General features: G+C 46.0%; 1 protein-coding gene across 2 annotated transcripts; it reads right to left on the reverse strand.

Moving 5' to 3' along the window:
* CDC42 (cell division cycle 42) lies at positions 1 to 24,338 on the reverse strand. 2 transcript variants are annotated; one of them, XM_051786352.1, is made up of 6 exons: positions 24,247 to 24,338; positions 12,930 to 13,071; positions 9,410 to 9,482; positions 7,402 to 7,511; positions 7,113 to 7,310; positions 1 to 1,394 (listed from the first exon to the last, which is right to left on the reverse strand). In XM_051786352.1, the coding sequence occupies exons 2-6, from the start codon at positions 13,032 to 13,034 to the stop codon at positions 1,305 to 1,307; spliced, it is 576 nt and encodes a 191-aa protein (XP_051642312.1). In that variant the 5' UTR covers positions 13,035 to 13,071; positions 24,247 to 24,338; the 3' UTR covers positions 1 to 1,304. The 2 variants fall into 2 exon arrangements, with proteins under 2 accessions (XP_051642312.1, XP_051642313.1); XM_051786353.1 differs by lacking the exon at positions 1 to 1,394 and adding an exon at positions 2,015 to 2,882 and having other exon boundaries at positions 24,247 to 24,278.
* Positions 24,339 to 26,296: the final 1,958 nt, after the last annotated feature.

Genomic DNA, 26,296 nt, shown 5'->3' on the forward strand with positions numbered 1-26,296 from the left:
TTGTGAAGATACTTTATGTTTAATACATCTGAAAAGAATGCATATACAAAGAACTTAGACATGAAAAAGCATTGGTTCAACACTAATGAGTCTACGAGAAATCGGAATTTTGGAAGATGGAGAAGATTCACTAAGTCTTAAAAAACTTTGAATTTGCAGGCCAAAACACATATTTGGTAAAATCGTTACGACACTGCAGTTGGTCTGCACACAGACCCTGCACATGATCCTCAGGGGCTGGAGTCCACCTTACAGGTTCAGGTTGCAGGAGAAGGGGTTCCATGAACTGGTCCCGGTATGGTGCCACACTAAACACCAGAAGCCCCTCCCTGCAGTTCCTTCCCACTGACACAGGTCTGTCTTTCCACCCCTCCCTGAAGGATGCCAAGCCATCCAGCAGGAGATGCACCATCAGAGCCAGCTCCAAAGGCCATGGCTGCAGACCCTGGGCCCCCCTCAGGGTGTCCAAGCAGCAGTGTATGTGCAGATCATGGTAAGCATTTCTCTAACAGTTAAGGATTGGCAGAAGATGGGTTTGTTAAAAGCTGACTGATGGAGCTAGGCATGCTTCCAAAGGTGCAGTTATTTCTTCATCACGAGCCAAAAGCTTATGATGGCAACAATTAAGTGAGACACTGGCAAGTTAGTTTCAAGTCTGATGGTGCATCCAGAGAAAATGGTTCTCCTATTCCTAAGGCTTCATAATTTAGAGGATGGGGTAGAAATTTATGACCTGCACAGTAAAAAGCCAGCGGAAAAAGATACAAGGCAACTTCAGAGGAGATGCATTTTCTGCACTCCTTCTTAGAGAAGCACCAGCTTGGGACATTTTGCTTTCCTGACTAAAGTCTGCTCACACCCAGGCTGCTGACTGACTGCAGAACAGCCCTACAAGGTATTGAAACCAGAACTAAGTCTTGCCAGACTGGCTTAAGGGGCAAGGCTTCAGTAAAACAGCCTAAAATTAGTCTGTTACAGAAAAAGTCATTGAGCATGCCTTGATGTTAAACAAAAAAAAAAAATTAGAAACAATAAACAAAATAAAAAACTAGTACTGATCAGTGTTTTCTGATAATACATAGTTACTCGAAATTAACTAGTTTAACTGAATTGAGGGGGCACTGGGGAATAAACACTAACATTCTCATCTCACACAGGGATTGTGTGGGGGAGATGGGAGTGCAGGGCATTTGTCATTATTGCAAAAAAACAAATTTTAGAATTTGTATCTTTAGTTTGATTTAAACATTGCTTTTAATGTGACATCAAACACCAGCTTTGCAGAAGGGGCAGTGGAGGGACGTTCATAGCAGCACACACCTGCGGGTCTTCTTCGGCTCCGGGGGCTCCAGGGCAGCCAATATCGCCTCGTCAAATACATTCTTTAGGCCTTTCTGAAAAGGGGCAAAGAGAGAGAAAAGGGGCAGTCTCATTTTTGAGCTTTCACACAAAACAAAAACACCCCCAGAAAGCCAAGTGGCAGCCACACCCCTCTAGAGACAGATGGAGGTTTGCCATCCACAGCTCTCAGAGGCTCCATCCGAGCTGCGTTTGCTGTGCCCGGCACCTCCTTTTGGGAGCAGGAACACAAATCCTCTGAGAGCAGACCAGTGTACTTCACAGGAAGCAAAACACACGCACCAAAGTCGTTTCCTTAAGGCAATTTTTATGATTAACTGGCTACTCACACATTTCACATGCTAATGACAAAGCAGGAAGTGCTGCATTCAGATGGAAGAGCTCTACCTGGAGCACGCCTGGCACAGCAGACACCCCAGCCGTGTGTCAGGGGAGGAGAGACAAGGCAAGCATGCAATGATAACCTGGTCCAGTACACCCTCTCGTTGGGCACCCAGCCCTAAACATCCCAGGGTTAGAAGCAGCCAGGCAGAGCCCAGAAGCTGCCATGGCAGCAGAGAAGTTGAGCTGGGAGGAGTACACAGAGGTACCATACACTGCATTAAGGATTAAACTGGAGCCAGGAGATGCAATTCGAATAAAGCTTCATCAGTCATTTATACAAACAACTGCAATTTTTAATTTCAAAATTTAAAGACAAGCTACAATCGATGTTTTCTCCTTAAAACAATAAAAATCAGAAGCACGATAGTAAGCAGCAGCTTTACATCTTACAGTAACAGGCTTTAAGGATCTATTATTGAAATGAAGAGCTCTACCATGTTAGTGAAAGCAAGAATTTTAACAGTTCATAAAGCAGTCGCAAGTACATTGATATTTCCTTCCCCCCAAGGACTGACAAATACTCCACTATAGCACAGACAGCCAAAGCAACAGCAACAGAAAAACATCTCACTGCACACAGGAGAACCAGAAAACCCTTCACGTTACAGCATCACTTGCAGATCACTGGTTCAGGTACTTTTGTCATGCAAATACAGTTTACAAGTTCACAAGTAGAAATTGAAAACACAACGCATTTGTTTCTTCCAGTTGGATTCAGGAAGATCAAACATCATCTCTTATTCTTTTGATCTTTCTTTAAATAACAATGGTAACCAAATCCTTTCCCCCAACAGCCTGAATTATAAAGCTAGTCACATCTGGCAACCCAAGCAGCAGGGAGTTAAGCGAGTCCAGTTCGTGTTCCACAGTCACAACGTTTTTACTAAAGATCTCAAGTACTGTTTTTCAGTCCAAGGGCTAATACAGAGGTTGCTCTAAGATGGTAAGCAGGCACAACAGCTTTCAATCAAGGTGGTTTGATTCATTTTTAACCACGTTTCTACAGTAGTGGGACAGAGGAAGCAGCAGCAAGAGGGGAAGAAGAAAGTTTAGAATATACAGCACTTCCTTTTGGGCTGAGTTTCCGGAGGCTCGAGGGCAGCTAGGATAGCCTCATCAAACACATTCTTCAGACCTCTCTACAAGACAGAGGGGAGGAGAAAAAACAGCAGCCAGGTTAGAGGATTAGAGAAAAACAAGCAGATACAAAGAGCATTCAGGATAGAGCAGGCTGAATTCACAGAGGCAGTAAACAGATTTACTTTGTGAAAAAACAAAGTAGATCCCAGGACGAAATCTCATTTAGATGACCCAAAAGTCAATGACAGAGACAGACAGGACATTAGACAGACAAGGTCAGACAAAACACTCAGAAGGGCAGAGGCACGAACACAGCAATAACATGGGGGTGGGAGCCACACAAGGGGTGGTAGTTTCCACTCCACTGCTGTACTTACACTGAGGGAGTTTACAGGGGAGTAAATGGAGTGGAGAGCAGCTTGCCCCACCACAGGGACCCAAAAGATCAGCTAAACCTTTTGTAATCACCCCCTGTGGATAAGTGAGCACCTCGGATGCATGGACTACTGCTCCCAACTCCCCCAGTGGCAGCTGGTCCAGAGCAAAGGTTCCAAACAACTCCTGCTTTGTGAATTCAGCCCCTGAATAACTGAAGGTCTCGAGATGGCTGGGAACACACAACCTGGGATGGAAGCAGGACGTCCCTGGTAAGCCATCGTCACTGGCAGTCAGTAACTCCCAGCCTTTAGAGGTGATGCAACACCTTACCAGTGCTACTCTGACACCTGGAGCCAGCATGGAAATAATGCATTTCAGTTATTCAGTTTAGTCTCCAAAGCGAGTATAACCACGGGAAGACAGAAACAGCATTAGGACTGGAACAGCTGGGATCCAGCACCAGACAAGCAGTGACAGGGCTGCAGGACTCTGCAGGGGTGACACCAGAGCACAGAGCATGCGTTTGCTGTAAGCACAACAGGAACTCTGCAGGGTGTTACTGCTCCCACACAGCCCTGCCAAGTTCCACACCACAGCACAGGTAAAACCTGGCTCAGTTTAGGCTAACTGGACTCGCCTAAATCTACTGTCGTGAGTGCAACCCTCATAAATTCATTGAGAACTGCCTTATGACAGCTAAAGGCAAACAGAAAAGCTTCAATTAAATCCTGTGAACAACTGCAGTCTGTGCAAAATTTAGACTTTCTTCTCTTTAAGATCGTTCAGATGTAACTGGTTTCTCCCTCGCAGGTTATACTGGATATATCCCTTTTAGAAAGACTTTAATCTTGTTTTACTGAAGCACATATACAGGAGAGCTCTAAGGCAGTTCCATCTGGAAGCATTTAAGGCCATCACATTACATACAAGATTATAGTTGTATGTATAATCTTGTTTAAGGAAACTACAGTGTACATCCTGTACAGCCTCCCCAGCAACTTTTTCTTTTTTTAAAATGAGTTGCAACCAAGGCTGACAAAAGAGCTGAAGACTTCAGATAAATAACGCCTCTGAAGTCTGTGTACTAATTAGATTTCCTTTCTCTGCAAGAATAAGGCTGTAGCATAAACTCAATACTGCACTGTTAGACAGATTAAGAATCCAGGCAAGGCAAGAATCAAGAAAACAACCTTCCTTAATTCTCCTACTCAGGGACTTCTTTTTCCTACTGCACGGGATGAATTTGTTCAGGAGCCCAGAATTTGGGATTTGTTTTGAAGGACCCAGCAAAAATATGAAGAGGAGGAAAAGGAGATAGGAACAAAACCATTGTGAAAATAGGACCAGAGTTAAAAGCCTGGATGACCAAGAGTAACAACACGAAGGGAACTGTGCTCAATACCACAGGCACACAGGCCCATACTCCAGCTAAAGTCATGGCTCCTGTGCTGCACTGGGAAAAGCTGAGATCAGGCTTCCTTTACTCCCTCCATTCATGGGCACACTTTATAAAGTTGTGTCAAAACTGTCAACCCAGCACCCAGGGGGGAAAAAGAACTGAATTCAGCACTCTCCCTGGTGTTAGGTACTAGCACTGGGCTTTAGAAAGTCCACTCAGACATTTAACTCTTCAGCTTAACAGAAGCAACAATCACTGCAGCTGCAATCTGTTTGTCAGTCACCCTTTCCTAACAGCAAAGCCTTATTATCCACTCCTCACAGTGGCACTGGGCACTATTTGGTAGAGAAAGGTTGGAGACAGACACTGAAAATGCCTTCATCACAAAAAGGGGTTCCACAACCTGAGGAAAGGGGGATAAAATCAGCTCCCCAGTACAGCACACGTGCAAACTCAGGGACAAGATATTCTGTCTGTACAGAAAAGACTCACAAACTCAGCCTCTCATGACTGACCTGGTACAAAAACATGCTAGCTCCATGATTCTATGATCACTTGCTACTGTGGTGTCAGTCACCTGTAAATTAGTTGGGAAGGAAAAAACCACCCTGGACTGCTGAGGTGAACCATGCAGACAGCAGCCAAGGTAAAGAGAGACTAAATATCCAGTTGAGTCTCACTTCAGCTGAAACCAGCTACTGCTGCATTGCCTTGCAGGGAGGAAAACAATCCTCCTGGCCAGGAAAGCAGCTGGCTTCTGTGTTCAGCAAACTGCCAGTGAGATCACTGCAGGAGCTCCACACCACCTTCACAGATCAGCTACGCTGCTGTTTGCCAGATACTGCTGACAGAGCCTGGGAAAAAGTATTTTGTGAGGGGAGTCAACCACAAAAAAAAAGGAAGAAGAATGGAGCAGATGCAAACCAACTAGTCCTCCAGGTGAGAAGGCTTCTGAACCCTCCTCCCAGGTCACTCCTGACTCCTAAAACCATCAATGGGTATACAAGCATTAGTGCTCTGGAAGAAATTCAGGCTGAGCTTCCAAGTGCATAAGGCATTTCACTGCAACAGAGACAGATTAGTCTATCTGGAAACAGAAAAAATGGATAAACACTGACATTTTTTTATCATATCAGCTCTTGCTCTGGTAATTCTAAGTGTTTCCATGCAATCTGAGCAGACTATACAAGGCAAGTCTAAAGCTACAGGGGAAAGGGTCTCAGTGAGCAATACAGGACAATGGCCCTGGCAGGTATTTATCCAACTATCAGCTTCTACAGCCTAGTTAACAGCAGCATTCAGGATGTGTCAGACACCATCTAAAACAGTATTTTGGGGCTGAACAGATCTAAGAGAACTACAGCTCAAGCACAAATAACCCTCAGCTTGCCTGTGGGTGGTAAGGAAGCACAGCCAAAACCCCCTTTAGATCAGGGATTCCCAGGATGAACCACAGCATGCCTTGCCACACCACCTCCAGTGCCACTGTCCTGCACAGCTCCAGCACAGCTGCTTCATTTGCAGCAAACACTCAGGCAAAGCTTTGTTACAAAAAAAAAAAAAGCCTCCGGATCCAAATGGAAGAGCCAACATGCAATCTGGGCAAAAGGGGTAAGATAAATAAAACTTCAGGCTTTGACAAGTTCTGCAATAAAGTTTTGTGCTCAAGGAAATGAATGCACAACATCACTGGAGTGAGGGGCTTGATACTGTGCACCCCTGGCTCCGTGCACATCAGGCAGTGACAAATTCTTTACAGAGTAGCATTAAGGGAGTTGTTAAAGGGTGGCAGTCAATTCTCCAAGTGTAGGCACACCAGATTCAGCTCCCAGGGTATCCAAAGTCAAGGTAAAAGGCCAACTAGCCAGAAAATGGCTCCTACCCTAGCATTCCTAATTTAAAGGGAAAGGATAATCAGGTTTCCTGGCCTCAAATCAGCTACTTTAGTTGCCTTTAGACTCACGTTCACAAGTTAGTTCACACTTCGGGTTTATGTCTTAAGAACTATTTCATTTTTCTTTTCTGTTTCAACAGAACTTCCATCTGAAGGCAGGCACAGGAAACAGCTCACCACCAGCTGCATAGGAAGACAAAGCAGCTCTAGACCACGAAGGCTTTCAGTCTTACAGGTACCAGAATTAACTTGTCTCAGAGGTTTTTTTTTTCCCCTTTGCCTGCTCTCTTCAGTAGTGAGCTGCACACTGTGCCCTAACCCAATTATTGTCTGTAACACACCTTCTAAGCTTTCAATAGTTATTCTTCTCCAGACAGAAGCAAACACAGCAAGCACATTCTCCTCCATCACTCCTCTACACTAGGCCTAATCCTCACAGGCTGATTTTCTTTGTACCACTGCCAACTCCCCGTGCCTTAGAACAAAGAGACAAAGAGAAAGCTACAGTGTCAACAGCAGAAACAGAACTTATACCCTTTCACATCCACTTGGAGCTGGTTTTCCCTGGAACTGAAAAAAGAAAAAAGCAAGCAGAAATGGTCAAAGCCCAACCCTCACCTGCGTAAGGGCAGAGCATTCCACGTATTTGACGGCCTTCAGGTCCCGGGCCAGCTTCTCAGCTGTCTCTGGGGTGATGGGCTTCTGCTTGTTCTTGGCAAGCTTCTCAATTGTGGAGGGATCATCTCTTAGATCAATCTGGGTCCCAACAAGCAGGAAAGGAGTCTTTGGACAGTGGTGAGTAATTTCAGGTACCCACTAAAGACAGGGAAGACACAGCATTTGTTATTAACCACCCGTGATAACCACCTGACGCTTCAGAGGCTTTTTCAGGCAAAGTTCAACCGACCTTTTCTTTCACATTTTCAAATGAAGAAGGAGACACCACTGAAAAACAGACCAGAAATACATCTGTCTGTGGATAGCTGAGGGGTCGTAATCTATCATAGTCTTCCTGACCTACAGAGGAGAAAATGAACACAGCATTAGATACAGACAATAAAATACTGCCCTTTACAGCGGGTTAGAATGCATGTTCCAGCACAATAACATTCCTATGACTAATCCTAACTCTTAAGCAAAGAACCAAGCATACCCTGAACCCAAACATTTGGAGATGCCAGTTTTCAAATCCAGAATTCATTCAGTTGCTATGTAACAGTGAGCTGCTGAAAGTCACAGGCGAGGTGGGAAGTCTCCAACACATTTTTAGATCAAACACCCTCAGACTGCATAACACTTTCCTCAATTATGAAGAAAAGTTGCAGAACATGGATCGGGTTATAGATGAGGTCCTCTGCACCTAGTCCATTCCATACAAGGATTATGCCATCAAATTTCATTACCCTGCAAAAAAACCTGCTGTTTGAAGGAGGGGAAAAAAAACCCAACACAGGGACCACACAATGCTGCAGGCCCCTACAACGGGCCCACACGTGTCAGGAAGGAACCTCTCTTCTCCACCTAACTCTTGATCCATGAACTAGGGGAGCCTGCAATAATAGGGACATAGGTCACATTTTGGGAGGAGAACACAAAGAGCTAAGTAAAGCAGACAGGTGACCAGACATTCAGAGACACAGTAGGAGCCAAGGACTCAGCTGGAAGGCCCCAGACTTTTGCACACAGGTTGTAAGGGATATAAAAGCCCAGGGTTTGCTTTGTTCAGGGTCCCTCCTCAGAGGCACTAGCTTGAGCTGTTACTTTTGTTTTGCACCATGATTAAATTATTTTAAAGATCTGGACTTCTGAGACATCTATGGGGAACCTGAGGCTGAGCCAGTAAGGAAACCCTGTCTGACTGTGTAAGTGTGGGGTGTGTAGGGAGTCCAGCAAGGCCCCATCAGGTCACTGGAGCTGCTGCTGCAAAGGGGCTTCCCCTGCAGAGTCCCAGCTCAGGTGGTGGGGTGTGACTGTCACAGTGGCTCCTGGATGGTGGGACAGGAAAGCTTCCTTAACAGCCACAGGGTTTAACTGGAAACCTAAGACTGTTTCCTTAATCAAATTAGACACTAACAATGCATTTAAGAACACAGCTGGAAACAGATTAAATTCTATCAGGACAATTTTAGGTGATAGCTTATGAACTAAGGTCCCTAGAAGGACTCTTCTGAAGAAGAGTTTGCAACACCAGCTGCTGCCACACCACTTTGGTATTACTGTGTGGTGGGGACTGGGTACCCTGCAACTGAACCAGTTTCTACCCTTTCTTGCTAACTTTTCACACACTCAAAGCAGGATGTAGTTGTTTAATCACTGCATGTTTCTCCAGCCAGAAACTGAAACACAGAGCTTAAACAAGAGGCCAGCAGATTTTTAATTCTAAAAAGCACATAGTGAAAGGGCTTAGGAAATCCACACCCTGATTTCATCCACGTTAAGGATGCAGAAACATAGGCACATTTAAGACATTCTAATGTTAGTAATTCTGTCTTGACGTTTGGTTAAAAAATTGGCTATTTACTAAACAAAACCCACATACAATCCACATTTTATTCAACACAAATTTCTCCTTTAATTTCATTTAAAAACATGGAAACCTTTATCTTTCATGTATCACCTAGATAAGAGGTAACAGTCTGAAAGCTGTCATCTGGTGTCACAGAACAGCTCTAAAAGAAGTGAAAGGTTTTCTTATTTTGCTTTTGAGTTTTTTATTGTTGCGTTTTTGGTTCTTTTTTAATAAACTCACTTTAGCAACTCTCAAAAGGTCAGGAATGAAGAATCAAGAGAGATTTTTTCCCCTTCCATTAAAAAAAACCTCAACAAAAAAAACCCCTAACTGTATGTCTTCATGTTGCACATCACCTCAGGTAAATTTTGGGCAGGTACAATGACACAAGCACTCGTTTTCTCACCTGCAGTATCAAAGAGGCCCAGGGTGTAAGGCTCTCCTCCAATCATCACTGTTACAGCATAGTTATCAAAAACCTGGCAAGAAAAGAAATACACATTTAAGAGGATGTGAATAAGCCATCTCTCAAACTATCATCCCACTCACTTTGTCAGAGCACAAGAGGTACCTGCACAGGACAAGAGAACCATCAGGCTTACAGTGCTATGACCACTAAGGCCAGTAACAGAACAATTCCATTTGGAACAGGGATACTCCAGCTGCTTCCATGAGGTACTAAAGCAAAGGCACACGAGGTACACATGGTAAAACCACTGAGCAAAACACCTACAGCAGTGCTTACCTGTTACCACAAAGAGGTTTCCCACACTGCCACAGAAATCCCCACCTTCACCCTTGGTGTGACACAGTAGTCACAGCCCCACAAGGACAGAACAAGGAATGTCAGCCCTGCCCTTCAAGGGTAACAGCAATGGGGCTGCATCTCACAGCACCCAAATCCTCCGCAGGAAATCCTCTCTGAACATAATAAAGTCCATCTTTTCAACAGGGATTTATCCTCAGTCTCTGAAGGACTGGTCAAAAAAATCAGCCTGTGTCAAATTCACTCCCAATCTAAAGGGAGAGTCTGGCTCCAGAGACAAAGTCCTACTCTCTGCACAGCACCTGGTACAACAGTGCTGTCCCCCAGGGCAGACCCGCTGCACAGATCAAAGCCGGCACCACCCAGTAACTTGTTTACAACACAACTGAGCACCAGGGCCTACCCAAACACTCACCTCCAACACCCACCCGCTCAGCAGTGCACTGTCTGAGGTCAGTATCCTTCATTCCAATAACTGTGTTACCTTCAGGACCACGACAGACAGTACTGCAGAAACTACCTCTGGCAAAAGATCTTTCCCACTGCAGAAAAACCAAACCCCTGCACATCACTGCACAGGGACTCCTCCAAATGAGGATGGGCGAGTTCTGCCTCCACACAGAACTGCAGCCTGAGCAGCTCCCACTCTGAAATACACCCCCAACACGAGAGAGGTCAGCAGCCACCTCAAAAGCTTTTCATGGGAGTGAGAAGGGAGGGACATGGAAAATAAGCAGTCACATGCATCTATTAACAGGGCTATAGCAAAAGTTTAGGTCCTTAAAAAAAACACCAAAAACTGAGGTAAGAGCAGTGAGACAGCACTTCAAAGCTCAACTTCCCAGAGTTCAGATGTCTCCTTCCCACTTGACTGCCCTGGTTAAAGCAAGACCTGACACTACCCTAATTTTTCCAACTTCTCACAAATCACAGTGACTGAGAAAGCAACTGTGGCCACTGCATATCCACAGGACATCAGCCAGAAGTAGAAATCCACCTCTCACACTGCTTTGGCTTAGCATTCAAGATTTTAAAGCACTGCAAGAGAATTCACCACTCATCCCCATTACCCACAGCCCAACCCCTCACACGCTGCACTGGGTTTGCCTTACTGAACAGCCAAGGAAGTGTCCAGCTCCAGGGAACACTTTCAGGCTTTCCCACTGGGAAATATCTGCCACAGAGAGAAAGGTTTGCAAAACACAGAGTCAAGTGAACAGAACTGATCTGTTGCTCTGAACTGATGTGTTCACTCTCCATGCTTTGACCACACTGCTGCAAAAGCACAGCAGTATCTATTTCTCTGTCCATTTACCACTAGAAACCATTAGATTAGCTGGAATATCAGAGGTTACATATCAGTTTCCAGTGTCTGAAATACACCTCCAGGCCATTCACAGAATTAGGAACAGGCCTCTGGTATCTCCAGAACAGCAAGTTCCTCAAGCCATGAAGTTCAGGGGTAAATATTATTCCAGAAAACTGGGGCAGATTTAAAAAGCACTATAAGGAATCCTTAGGACACCTCGAACACACCTTACTGGCAACTCACTTTTGAGTAGGTTTTTTCCTATTCCTTGTCAGCAGAGATTTACAGCCAGTGCAGGGCAGCACACAAACTCCCAAGCCTTCAAAACACACGTTTTAAGATTATAACATTTTTCAACATAATAGAGGGTCATTTCCCTGAAGGGATAAGTATAGAAACACTCATTGCTGAACTCACTGACCGCCTGCATTTTGTCTTGACCATAAAGAATAACTTAAATAGGACAAGCAGCCTCCCACAGGTTCAGCACAGGATGTGGCTGCCCTAGAAGCATCACAGCAGGATACTTGACAATGACAATCAAAAACTTGAGAATGACAAAAAACACGTTTCAAATGCCACTTCAGCAGTCCATAACAGAGCCCATGAGAGAGACTGATCTCTGCACTCACAGCACAACCAGCACGTTCCCAACAGTGGCCACTGTATCCAGCCTTATTACCCTGAGGTTTGAGAGCCCTTTCATCTTTAGCTCCTGATCTACAGCTAAAGACAAACATTTTTGTTCTGTGGGAGCCTGTCCTACACAAGACAAACCTCGTATTTCACAAGCTGAAAGGCTTTGGATAGCTTACAAAAAGAGGCAATGACATCCACTTCAACCTCTTTTTCACAAGGAGAGGACAGTTCTGTAAAGAACTATTCCAGAAGAGCTTTCAGACAGTTATCTTGGCATCTCAAAGGAGATTATCTGGTCTTTCAGATGAGTTATCTGGTCTTTTGAGTTGCTTTATGTTGTAGTTTTAGTTGAGTGAGAAGGATTTTTAGTGATGAATTTTTCATAGCACCACATGGGATGGACTTTTCAGGCCCATAACAGAGAAAACTAGTAAAACAGCATCCAGCTGTCCAAGTCTCCTGCAGCAACCTCACTGAAACCTGACCCAGCTCAGTGGCAGTACACTGATCTTGCATATGACTAAGGAGAAAAGCACTTTTCTAACAGAGAGACTGTGCATATGCCTCACAGGCAGCAAAACTCCTCCCAACTTGATCTTTAGATAAGTCAAGGGAATCAGTATTTCAGAAAACTGAGCCTGTGAAGCTCAAAAGGTTACTTAAAAATAGTCAAGGACTACACACAAAGCCTGCAAAGGTTTGGAAGTACAGATGGATGGACTGCACAGTCTAAATCCAAACACATTCAAGTCACACTCCATAGTTCACCACACTTCCGGATCTTTGCAAAGGAAAAAGGAGCCTCAGAAAATGTTAACTGTAGTCACTGGCTATTTTAGCAACATGAAACTCCTTTCCCTAAAAACAAAGATGCAGCAGGAGCCGAGAGCACAAGCTGGAGCCCAGGCACTCCTGACCTGGAGCTGTTTGCACTGCTAAACTCCCCCACAGCATCAACCCCCAAAGAGAAGGCAGATTTGCAGAGCAGTCAAGCAGCAAGAACTGAGCAGATAGAGGAAAGGCCCCCCAGCACTGCTCTGGAAGGCAGCAGCATGGACTGACTGTCACTTTTCCCTGCTCTATCAGTCAGTGTCCAAGAGGAAAGCAGGCTGGAAGAACAGGGATCAGGGCATGCCCACCACAAAGGTTGGTTCAGAAGGGAATTCCTGCTGCCCTGCCCCACCACGACCAAAGAACTGTTCTCACACTTACCGTTGGGACATATTCCGATGGGAATTTATTTGTTGTATAAGAAATTAAGAGACAGGTTTTACCAACAGCACCATCACCCACGACTACACACTTGATCGTCTGCATAGCTGAAATCTACTAGAATATCAACTCCAAAGAGAACCTGGAAGAAAAAAAAAAAGAGATACATATATTTACATGTTTCCCACACTCACTGGAGAGCCGTCATCAAGGAGCCCAAACCACTAACAGCACATCTGGGATATGAAAACAAGACATTTTTAAATGAGCTTTTAGATCCTTTCTCTCCATCACACACACAACAGGAAGCTGCTCATGGTCACAAATGAAAAAAATTTTGCCTAGTTACCTAGAAATGGGCAAAACCAGTCTTGAGGCTTTTCCAGGTTCTGTTTTTAATGCATGGAAGCATCCAGTCCCAGATATTCTGAAAGCTGGAAGTGCAAACTCTGCTCAGGAACACATCTGCCTCCCAGAGAGCTCCCTCTGGAGAGCAGCTCAGCAGGAAGCACAGCAACATGTGCTTCGAAACTACTTTATGGATAAAAATAAACAAGTACAGACAGAAATAAATATGATTAATTTCTCCTTCCCTCAGCTTTAAGGCCTAAGCACAGTTTTACAACCTTTTGGTTAAAGCTGCTACTTAACACATCCCTTTATCCCCACTTTGAAGTGCTACCAGCAATGAGAGCTCAGCAGGGCATCCAGATCCCAAGGGAATTACTCTCCAGACATCACAAAATCCTGATGTACCCAACTGCTCCAACACTATCCCAGCAGAGACTTCAGCACATGAACTAAATCAATATATGCCATCAATACCTCCATCCAAACATTAGCTGGCTCCCTCCAGTGTCAATACAGCTGCCCTTCATTAATATATTACTTTAATTAGAAGAACACCAGGCTTCTGGCCATTTCTTCACATACAAGTGTGAAATTTTGACCCCAACAAATTAGTGGCAAAGCTCCCCCTGACTTTCAGCATTTCTGTATTATCAGAAGTACTTTTATTTACAGTGACAGAGACTTGCTGCAAAGTCTCTGTAAAATCCTGAGGGGGGCCAAGGGGGTGTTTAAAGCAGCAGATTCCCCCTCCTCTGAGGGTGCTGCTGTGGCTCTCTGTCTGGGTAACTGCACTAAAAAACCCAAATTGATCCCTCCTGAACTGTGCACTTGGACACTTCCCAGTGAATTCACTCCTTACAGTGGTGTGCAAGAAGCAGAAATCGATTCCAGGTTTTTGAGGCTCTGGTCACAGCCAGTGACATCACAAAGGACAAAATGCTCTGAGTTGGAATCCCACATGGATCACCAAGTCCAACTTTTAAGTGAACAGCCCAAACCCATGACCTTGGCATTATTAGCACCATGCTCTAATCAACGGAGCTGATCTCAAGGTGTTAATATGACTTGATACTGCACATGAGCTTGTCATGCCTGCAAAGCAAAGGAAATCGCTATGGACTCAAAACAAACATACCATCCCCAGCTCTTCTTCAGATGCTGCAGGGATGCTCAAAGACTTCAACAAAGCCACCTCCCTTAAACAAAAATCCTCAAAAGTTCCTAAAAACGGTACTTGTAGGGGAATACTTGTCACCATCATTCCCACAAGCCCTGGACAGATCCACAAGCAGTTTTAGGAAATGGCAGCAAAGACTCTTTCTCAGAGCAGGCCACCAGCCAGCACCTGGTACATCAGGCACTCACTGCCATCCTTATCTATGTATCCTCTTTCAGCAAGCACAGAGACAATGACTGACTTGTATAAGCATCAGGCACTGCCACCAGTCCTCCACTTAGTGCCCTATTTCAATATCAAAATAATAGAATCTGTTGATTTATGCAGATCTCAGGTTCACAGCAGGCATTCAGCAGGATGCACAGCACAGACCTACCAATAGGCCCTTCATTAATACAACAAAAAGCTCTGAGATTTGACACTGAAGCAAACACATATTTACTCAGAAGGACAAAGCAATCATTTCCATTTCAAAAGGCATTTTCAGTGTTCAGATCAGCTCAGCTGTTTACATACAAGCAATATGAAGTCAGGTAACAGCACTGAACATCCACCTCTTCAGAGAAGCTCCCTTTCCACCCTGCCCTTCCCTCTGGGCAGCCCACAACTCCTCCATCCTGTAATCCTTCCTTGCTGCTCTACCTCCCTCTTCTTTCTGCCCTCTTTCCCAATTATTTGCATTTCCTTGTTTACCTGTAATTTGCAGGTAACACATCTGCTTCAGACACCTGCCCAGAGCCCATTAAGCACACTAGAGGAAAAATCTGGGTTCTGAAGCACTCCCTGTGCTCACTGCAGCACAACCAACCCATGATTCTCTATAAATCCAAATTTTATATATGCACTTGTACCAGAAAAGGTCACACACAGGCCTTTGTGAAAAGAAAAACAAGTGTTTAGTGTTCCTCTTTAAAGCTGATTGCTCCAGAGAACACCAAGCAAGCAACAGAATGAAGCCACAGTATCAAAAAGCATCTCAGAAAGCATCAGAAGCCTGCATTTCTTCCCTGTCCTTGGACACAGCCAAGGTCTGGGAGAGAAGCTGCTGTTCTCTGGGAAGGGCTCAGGTCAGAGACTGGGGCTAAGACACAGCACTGGCTGCACACACACCTTGCCCACAGCTCACATTATCCCTGCCTGGCACAGAGCTCCTGAAGTGAAGCACTGGCATGGTGCACATCAACAAATCAAACACACACCCCCTTCACCTTGGTTTTTAATGGTTATATAGTTTTATCTTTAAATACTGAAAAATGATGGCGTAAATTTTAAACAGCTTTAGAGTCTTGAGCATAGGTCTCCAAAGTCTTAGCAGTGGGAAAGTGGAGTTGTTGAATAATTATTTTCCTTGGATTAGCAGGTTTTCTAGATTAGCTGGATGAATTACTTTGTGTTTTGCACTTCTAAGAAGTCCATAGATCACAGCTGAAAATAAGCTTGTTTCTAGGGAGCTTCAGTGCACCTGGGACTTACTCTTCCATAGGAATAGCTTTAAAGATATATGCATTATTGACTTGTGGTTTAAAAGTAATTTAATCCAAAATGAGATTAAGCAGAGAAAAACATCCCTAGAGTGCAACGCCAAGGGAGGTAGAAACAAAGAGGTTACAGAGGCTTTGGGTTTGTTCTCCCCCTGAAGTCACCTAATAAAAGGAAGCCTGCACATACAACACTCAACAGAACTAGAGAACACTTGAAGTAGTTTTAAATATCTGAGGGAATTGAAACAGACTGGAAAGTGCTGAAGTCCCAGTCTGAGTGCAGTGAGTGGATTTAGAGCCATATAGTTGTGAGCCATCTGGCCAAGCCCAGAGAGAAGAGCTGATAAAGACTGGAAATGTAATGCAGGTCAATATGACTTAGTTCTGTTCAACAAGTTCTAAAGAGTTCTTTAAAAAAAATAAATAAAAATTGCAAAAAAAGAAATGGAGCACTGAAGTAATTTCTCAAACCTCTCTGTATTGTAACCAAAAATTTCAGTGCTTCAGTAAAGTATGTGTTAACTAATGATACTTCTAGTATCTGTTGGATTTCAAGCTGTTCAGCAACAAGGATTTCACAAAACTCAACAATGTCATAGAGAACTGGGACGTGACATGCTGGAAACCATGGATTACACAGCCATGTAAACTTTGTCAAATTCACAGGCCATTTTACAGAATTTTGCTTTAAAACTCAGTTACACTTTTATGGGAGACAGTTGATCTGCATTTAGGACTAATCCCAAAAAGTGTTAACAGAGACATGAGTGTTGCAACAAAGAGGGAACTGAAGTCTCCAGCAGGACGTTGTGGAGGTCAGTAATCCTTCCTGGGGCAAAGGGAACTCTGCAGTGATGCACTTGGGTCACACAGCCCTGTGCAAGCACCAAGACACTGAATGATCACAGAAGGCTGAAAAAATCCACAGTACCTCTGGCAGGTTCCCACTGATTAAACACAAGTTGCACAAAATACTGTCCCAAACACACCTGACCCCTCCCATGCAAGCCTGACTTTCCCATTCTAAAGGCAAGCACGTGGAATGGGAGCACTTTGGGTTTGCAAACTGTAACTTAGAGCAGCTGCAATCTGTTCCAGTACCTGTGTGCACTGCTGACTGCAGAATTAAGTGAAATTTGGTGGAATTTTGTACACAGCATTCCCTACTACACCCAGTATAAGAATCTGCATGATCTCACCTTCACTCTTGCTGTAGGTGCAACACGAAGCAGAAACCACAAGCCTTCAAGCTTGTTACAATTTCTCTTATTCTAAAGGCACTGAAGCCCGTTTTGAGGTTGTGTCCGTTCCCCCAGCCCGAGGAAGCTGCGCTGTCAGGTCCGTGTGCACATCCTGTGCTCGCTTCCTGCCGAGCCCCGGCAGCGCCGCCGCTTCCTCTTTCAGGCACGACTGAAAGTGCTGCCATTTCGGCTCCCTGCAAGGCACCACTGGCCAGGAACCCTTTCGGGGTGCTCTTTAGGATACACCACTAGCTCAGAAGTTGAACCCTAACCAGTCCATCGCAGCTTCCAGATCCTGTTTGGGCATCTGCCCTGCATTCCAAGAAAATAAACAAAGCCATTTCTGAAAATTAAGATTATTTCCCCCTCCCCCAATGTGATTTTACAGTGAACAGTTTATTCATCTAACTCAAAGCACTCGGGAGTCCACAGTGAAAGGAACAACAGTCACAGGATTTTACTCATGGTCTGTAGTAACCATTTTTGCCCTTCCACAGTACTTTCACTTCTTATCTTATAAAACCACAGAGTTCTAAATAAAGTCTTTGTTTGTACTTGATAATTTGTTCCCAGATTAATCACATCCATTTCAAGGCACCCTTGCCCCACCATTTCAAGGTCCTTGCCCTCTGCCACCTCCTCCAGCCCTACCACAAACTAATCTTTCTGTGCTTTTCCAAGCAACAAATCTCTCCAGTCAGGGGCAGCCAGGAGAAGTCCTCGGCTGCTACAATCCCAGCAATCCAATTTTCCTCAGTAAATACCTACCAGCATTACATGGAAGATGTATTGCACACCTGTATGACAAAGAGGGCAAAGGTTGCTGCCTAGTTCTCTGCAGAGATCCCAAACCACTAACCCAGGGATCACACGAGCTCAGCTGCCACCTCAGGAGGGAGAAAACCTTGGACTTCCTGGTACACTAATACTGTCACAAACCTGTGATGCAAAGCACAAACAGAAGCCACTCTCTGATTAAGAGATGAATTCCAGAAAGACCTACTGGCACAGAAAGCAAAACTGCTTTTGAGAGCAGTATCACCATTGCCAGAACTCTCCTCTGCACATGTACAGCAACCATCTTCCAGCCTGCTAGAAATCATCTCCTTCATGGAGATCTCACCCCACAACTAAACACATCTGCCACTTCTATGCTAGTAAAGTGGTAAATGGCACATAAAAGAATATATTAGGTTCTAAACCTGGTGCCCAAGCTCACCTGCCTGTCCTGCCCACAGCTCAGGCTGCTGCAGGCATATCAGCTCTATAAACAAATAAATTCGTTCCAAGCCAAGCTTAAGCCCTGGGTCTTTAGTTACTTAGAGCTTAAACTGGCTGTTGAACTACAAACCAGGACGAGAGTTGCACTCCCTTAGAAAAACGTAAATTGTGAAGTCCAAGGAGAAGGGACAGACCTGAGAAACCATCTTGTACCCCATCAGTTCAGGATCTTGAAAAGGATATCCTAATTTAAGCATTGCTTTGAGGTTTTGTTAACTGTCACTAACAGATCAGACACAGGCCTTTAAATTCTGTCTCAGAATTCGTACCTCACAGGGAGAACTGCCTCCAAAAAGCAGTGTTGCCGTTGGGTTTGTGTGTGTGTCTAATTATGAGACACAGCCACAAAAGCTCAGCTGCAGCAGAAGCCATGCCAAGACAAACACAAGCATTCAGGTAAGGACCTGGATCTGCAGTGGGTGGGTCTCAATTCAGGGCTGAAGACCCCCACAGCAGCAGAGCACACTGGTGGGCTCCGTCCCACAGTCTCAACCTGGTGTTGGATGCCAGCACAGGAGATCTGTGGGCAGGCCCACAAAAACAAGCAGTGGAAAGAGCCACAAGATCACCATCACCAACAGAGCTGGATCAACACCGTGATTTAGGTCACAAGCTCCTGTTGTCTTGAAACCCACAAAGTTTGCCATCATTACAGGAATCCCTGTTGGAGATAAAGGAGGTGTCCGGGATCCTGGAGCCACTCAACAGAGCCAAATATATCCCAACACCTCTGCAGCTCTGAAGCTCCCATTTCTGGACAAGTGACTATCAATTACCAAAGAAACATTAAGAGATTGCTTCTCAAAATGCAACTATCATGGAGCTACCACAGAGCTATCACAGAATGTGCTGAGTTGGATCTCACTGCTTGAGACCAACTGATATTTTCTGTACTTAATGCAACTTTCTTTTTCTAATTCTGGAAGATACTTTGCACATCTTTGCAAAGGCTCCTCTCAACCACCTGGTACACACACACACAAGACAGGAAGTGAGGGTGGTTGGGCAGGGGAATTTTAATAGTCTGAGCCCAAGACACCAGCAGCACCATAACACACATTTCAAGTTTAACAACTTCAAGAAAAAGAAGGGGAAAACCATGTAATCTCATTTAGTCCTAAATTCAAAACCAGAAAGCTGACCAGCCAGATAGAGTGTGTGTGACTCAGCAGGCTCTGCCACACCAGTTCCAGCTGTGCCTACACCTGCTTTACCAGGGGCATCGCCCACTGTCCCGCTTCACAGCCCCAACCAACCACCTTCACCTGATCACCAACTCCACAGAAAACACACAAAAGTGACAACTTCCCCATTATCACTCTGGTTAAAGTTACACTGTCAAAAGCAGCCCCCAGCACTGGAAAAACCTGCCCCAGATTAAGTGCTGGGAAGTGTGTGGGCTCACATTAATGTCTTTTCTGTCAAAAGCATTTTTATCTTACATCATTACTCTTCACTTTTCATACTCTAAAGGAAGCCATTTTCCTCAACCATGTAACAAAGTTCTGTTCAGTATTTTACTACTACTTAAAAAAACCCTATCTTCATTAGCTGAGTTGCATACTGATAATATTTAAAAATACAAGCTGCACCTACACTCCTGTTTGGACACAGAACCAAATCAAGGCCCACATGGCCCTGACAGTTCTCTCCACATTCCCATGGCCAACTGCATCTAACAGTGGTAGAAGTTCCTCTATTTTGAGGCATGTTTTTGCACCATGGGAAGCACCCTGCCTGAAAATCACTGCAGGAGATCCTGCTCAGGGAACAGGAGAGCTGCAGGTGCTCTATGCACACAGCCAGGAGGAGCCCAGAGAATGTGCTGTGCTGAGGGAGGAGAGCTCAGGCTGGGTACCAAAGTGCTGTCTGACGTTTAAAGAAATAAAGCTTTGCTAAAAAGCACTGCAAAAATAACTTTTTCCAGATACTGAGCTATCCTGGAGTTTCCTCTTAAAACTAGCAAAGTAGCTGGAAGGCTCACTAACACCAGGACTGCAGCAGGGGAGCTGCCCTGCACTCACCTGACCAGCAGAAGGAACCAGAGCAGCTGGAACCACCTCCCTTCACCAGCCCAAAACCAGCCCTGCAGGGCCGAGGCTGCGGGACCAAGAGCCTGCTGGGCAACTGGCAGCTCCTCAGCAGTCAGCAAATAAACAAAATGCTCAGAAGAAGTAACAGCTCCCACTCCAGGACCTGAAAGAAGAGGGTGCTTCCAAGGAGCCAAGCCTTTAGCTCAGCAATACATGCACTAAACCCAAAAGTACCCCTGAGCTCAAGAGAAGTGCTCAAACACACAGCTGCTGTCACATCCAGGCCCCACAGCAGCCCCTCTGCCTTTAGCTGTTCCCCAGCCACAGCTGCCTGGTGCCCACAGCCCACGGAGTGGCAGAGGCCTCCCTGAGTCGCATCCAAAGCTGCAGGAGCCTTTTTGTCATTATTTCCCCGAAACAGAACACTCGTCACTGGCCAGAAACACAGCACAGCAACCTTCAACTGGAGAAGAGCTGAGCAATTCAAACCAGCCTGATACAAAAAGCAAAACAATTCTGGCAGCCTCAGCTGCTGCTGGGAGTCTGGTACCACACGTGACAGCAAAACCCTCTGGCTGCCCCCGGGCAGCTCCCCACCCCACAGCAGTTTAAGATTTGCTCTAACACCGCCTTAGCTTGGTGAAAACCTTCACCTTCCCCTGCCAGATTTGGTCTGTGCTGGAAAACACAGCTGATCCCACACAGTCTGACCACAGGCACGGACAACTTCACAGGGATGAGCTGCTACCTGCACACCCTCTCCAGGCAAAGGCCCCAAAGAAGCCCCTTGTGTTCCTTTATTTAGAAAGGTTTTGGTTTGGTTTTCCATGAGACAAGAGAACAGTGCACGGGTCCACCATGCACGGTCCAACTCTCTTGGTAGGAATTACACCACAACATTCTAAAGTAACAGGGTGAATTAGCAGCACAAAAGCTTAAAATAGAACAGCAGCTTTTAAAAGCTTTTGCAAAACAAACTCTTTGTTTTCTCTTTATAAAATGTCACTTGTTCAGAAGAAAAGTCAACACATCTCAAGGAAAGGACAGCTGCTCTATTGAAAACAGGCCAATCAGCATTTTGAAGCTTTACAACCCTTTAGGACAGTCGCTCTCTCGATCTCCAAAGATTAATTACGCACCACCACCACCACAAACTCTGCTTCTTGCACTCACTGTTTTCAGTTTTCTGCACACCCAGGGCCAGGTAAACAAACTACCCAAAAACAACCTAAAGGATCCCCCACCAGAAGCTGGGAATACACTGTCTTAATGCCATTCCTGTCACTTACCTTAGGCATTGACATGGACACCAAGGGCTGCAAAAGGCAGCTGAACCCTACCTTGGGGCAGCCAGACATCCTCAAGGAGGGAAAACCTTGTGCCAGGCTTTAGCCCTTGGAAAAACTCTGGTGAAAGGGCTTTCTTCACCTACCATTCCTAGTGGCAATCCTTCCTGATGGATACCCTTAGCTTGTACAGTGTGAAACCATACAAGTTAATAATAAGTGTGAAGTGTAGGGCTTAGAGGAAGCCACTTAATTAAATGGTGACAGGCTGCAGGAGTCTAAGACACTTTAGATTTCTTTAAAAACTCTGCCTAAAAGCTTATCTGCTCAATAAGTTGTTTTATTTGTCATATATTAAGACAATAAGAATAGGGTGTTTTCACCTACAAGAGCTTCTTGCTACCTGGAGTACCAGAAACCAATTTCACTTTCATTCAATTTGACACCTTCATCTTCTAAAAAAAAAAAAAAAAAGAAAAGAAAAGAAAAAGTGTCATTCTTTCCTCAGGAACAGAGCTTCAAGGGTGAAAATAACCATGCCCCCCTACAATTCCTCTTGACTGCCTCCTGCTCTAGAAGCTCAAATCATCACCATAGTTCTCATCAGGGAAATCCCTGGGAGTTCCACAGGGGCTCCATTTCTGTTTACTGTTCTTACAGCAGAAGACCCACAGTTTCCATTTTAGGTACTTGACACTCTAGACCTTCCAGAGCTTTTCTATCAAACAGTGAAAACATCACAAACTCCCCAGCCCTGGCCATCAAATTGAGGCAAACAACCAACCCCAAAGCAGGGTGTGTAATGAATTCAGATCATCCCTTGCAGGTCATGAATAATCAAGTTCAAAGTAAGCAAATCCAGTGATTAAAATTTCTGCCTGGGATATGTTACCAAACTGCAAACATGTGGTGTTTGTTTTTTTTTTTTTTGCACTGCAGTAGGTATTTTTTTATTCCTTGCCAGGATTTTAAAAATCCTTTTCCTCGTTGTTACTGAGGCACACAGGTGAACAGCTTAAACACAGAATTATTTCTACAGTCAGCAATACACTGATGGAAGTCTTATGTATGAGTCTAAGACCCGTCTCAAATTCAAAATCAAAACCTGCCTATACTGCCTTTGCCAGAACCCTGCACTAACAAGAAGAGTCTACAAAGCAGAATAGCTTCCCAACGTACAGTCAGTTAAATATAAAGGCTTTCTACTTAAAGTTGATTTTGCACAAGACCCTTTTGCTAAGTGAAAAAGTGCAGCTCTAAGTGCCTTACTGAGTTACCCCTACGAGCAATACGAGGAGCCTGATCCAGGTTTTAAGTGCCTTCAAAAATAAATAAATAAATAAATAAATAAATGGACATTTGGGGCACTGCAACTTAACACTTTAACACTTCGAACAGAGACAGCCAGCACCTCCTTCCCTGGGAGAGAAGCACAGATGACCAGACCGAGCCACTTCTGACTACCCAGTTACCATCTATCATGGCCTTCTCCTCGCCAGGGCTTGCCTGCCAAGGGGGGAGCAAAGCTGTTCCTGCTCCTCTGGCCACAGCACCCACACAGGTAGGGCACCAGGAACCCTGGCCATTCTGCAGTCCTTCGTTAAGCACAGGTTTCCAGTGCTGGTTGGTATATTCACAGCTACCTGGTCGTACAAGTGTCTGTCACCAGCTGCAAGTTCTGCCTACTGGAAGGTAAAAACACAACTGAAGTCCAGATCGCTAGAACAGCGATTAGAACACAGATAAGGTGACGTCCGGCTGCAATATATATACATTTTTGTGAGGATTTCCGAGAATGGCAAACAACAACCCTCCGAGCTGGTCGGAGCGAGCAGCGCTGGCTCCTGCCCCGGCTGCAGCCGGTGGCACCCCCGGCGCTGCACCGAGAGCTGCGGGATGGTTCTGGATAACATAACCCACAGCCTCGCAGATGCCCAGAAGCGCCTCCCGACTCTTCGGCTGGCTGTGTGCAGCACACACACAACTGGAGCTCAGCGTCTCGCACCCCGCCGCGGCTCAGGGCTCCTGCGGCACCGCCCCAGCGCAGCCGGCAGCCCCTCGGGGCTTCTCCCACAGCCGGGGCCGCACCGGGGCCGGGGCAGGGCCGGGGCTGGGCCCAGCCATGGCCGCGGCAGCACTTCCTGCGCCTCTCCAAGGGTCCGGCCGCCAGCGAGCGGGGGAAGGGAGCGGAGAGGAGAGGAGGGGAGGCGGCGGCCGCCCCGGCACCCCCGGCCCCGCAGCGGCAGCGCCCACCGGGGACGAGCCCGCCGCACGGTAGGGCGGCTGCCGGGGAGGCCCCGCACACACCGCGGGGCCTGAGAGGGCGGCTCCGGCGCTCGGCGGGCGCCCCGTCCGGGGCCAGGGAGTCGCTGAGTGGGTGGCAGGCGGGGATCGGGGCCGCTCGGCGGTCGCGGTGCTCGGTCGGGGGTCCCGTCCCGGTCCCGTTCCCCCCCCCCTCTCCTCTCACCTCAGACGCTCGGCCGGGCGTTGGCAGCTCGCTGCGGGGTCTCCTCGGCGCGGGCAGCAGGGGCGTGACGTCACCGCGCAGCGCGCGCCGGGGCGGGGCGGGGCGGGGCGGGGCCGGCTCACGGCGCCCCCTGCCGGCCGCGCCCGCCGCCGCCGGAGGGAGATCCGGGAGCGGGAACAGATTCCAGGGGCTTGGTTCCCAGGGACATTAACTAACTCGGGAGACCATTCCTGCTCTGCCAGACCCAGTTCTCCATAAATACTGTGTGTATATATATATATGACCTAGAAATGGTGACCTCATCTTATTAGTCATGACCCAATCCGATCACTGAGCACAAGAGCAAGGCTTAAAAGTCGTGGAAAAAGTCACAGAATCAACCAGGCTGGAAAAGACCTCTGAGATCGTCAAGTCCAGCCTTTGACCTAACACTACCATGCCCACTCGACCATGGCACTGAGTGCTACGTCCAGTCTCTTCTTAAATACCTCCAGGGACAGTGAATCCACCTGGGCAGCCTATTCCAGTGTCTGATCACTGTCTCTGCGAAGAATTAGGTCTCCTTTATTTTTGAAGTGTATGTTGTGGTGCTGCTGGTGTCTTGGGCTCAGGCTATTAAAAATTCACTTTTATTAAAATTAAAATTCCCCTGCCCAACCACCCTCATTTCCTGTCTTGTGTGTGTGTGTACCAGGTGGTTGAGAGGAGCCTTTGCAAACATGTGCAAAGTATCTTCCAGAATTAGAAAAAGAAAGTTGCATTAAGTACAGAAAATATCAGTTGGTCTCAAGCAGTGAGATCCAACTCAGCACATTCTGTGATAGCTCTGTGGTAGCTCCATGATAGTTGCATTTTGAGAAGCAATCTCTTCATGTTTCTTTGGTAATTGATAGTCACTTGTCCAGAAATGGGAACTTCAAAGCTGCAGAGGTGTTGGGATGTATTTGGCTCTGTTGAGTAGCTCCAGGATCCCGGACACCTCCTTTATCTCCAACAGGGATTCCTGTAATGATGACAAACTTTGTGGGTTTCAAGAACAACGGGAGAAAAAAAGTATACTTTTGCTAGTTGCACGTTTTTTGTGAGATCATGTGCATGTGCCCAAACAGCTTTGCTGATGATCCACCATCCGTGGGCAAGGGGAGGTTGGTCACAGGATGCAGTGGCAAACGCTCCCGGGTGGTCTTTTCAATGCAAGAGCAAATTCTGTGCCTTTTGTGGGTTTTTTGTGGGTTTTTTTTTTGGTATAAACTGACCACAGAGCAACAACACACTGCTTTGGTCTCTGTGTAAGCCTTTGAAGTTTAAATAAAAACTTCAGTGTTGCTAATTTAGACCCCTCCACCCTGCACCTGCAGCTCTGTGCACACACTCCAGGGCTGCAGGAGCACATGGGGCAGAGTCTCCCTATGTGGGGCATCCCCTGGATCAGTTTCCAAATTCCCCTCAATGTTTTCTTCCTCTTTTTTTTGTTTGTTTGTTTTCCTTTTCTCCTCTGGAGCTGAAGCTGAAATAAAATGGGTCAAAGAGTCACAATTCCTCCTTGCTGGGAGACAACCCCCTGGAAGAGTCAGGGACTTATGGAGGGTTAAATCCCCCTAAACCCACCTCATCCTTCAGAAACAAGAGCCCAGAAAGAAAATCTCCAGGCATGGCCACTTTGAGAAGCAGGAGCCAAAATCTGGCCTGACACAGAAAAATCCAGAGTAATTCAATTTATAAAAGCCACAAAGAGCTCCAGGTCCTAGTGCCAGCAGCCCTGAGTCACCAACCACGGGCTCTGGGGAGCAGCTGAAGTGGGTCAGACCCTCAGAACATCTTTGTGCTGGGCCTTTTAAGCAAGCCCTGGTTTGTCTGCGTGGCCAAAGACAGAGCAAAACCCGCTCTGCCCAATGTAATGGTGTCAGAGGCCCATCTGTGCCTTCTCCTGCAAATATTGGCCACCCTTGGAGATTTGGTAACAAGCCTCTGCCTTCTGACCATGCTCACTGCTGCCCTGAGCGCTCACCAAAGAGCAAAGGAAGAAGAATATTTTCCACAAGAATTTTCA

This window comes from Manacus candei, unplaced genomic scaffold (assembly GCF_025592945.1).
Source record: "Manacus candei isolate 608988 ecotype Guabito, Panama unplaced genomic scaffold, ASM2559294v1 h1tg000022l, whole genome shotgun sequence".
Classification (NCBI taxonomy): Eukaryota; Metazoa; Chordata; class Aves; order Passeriformes; family Pipridae; genus Manacus; species Manacus candei.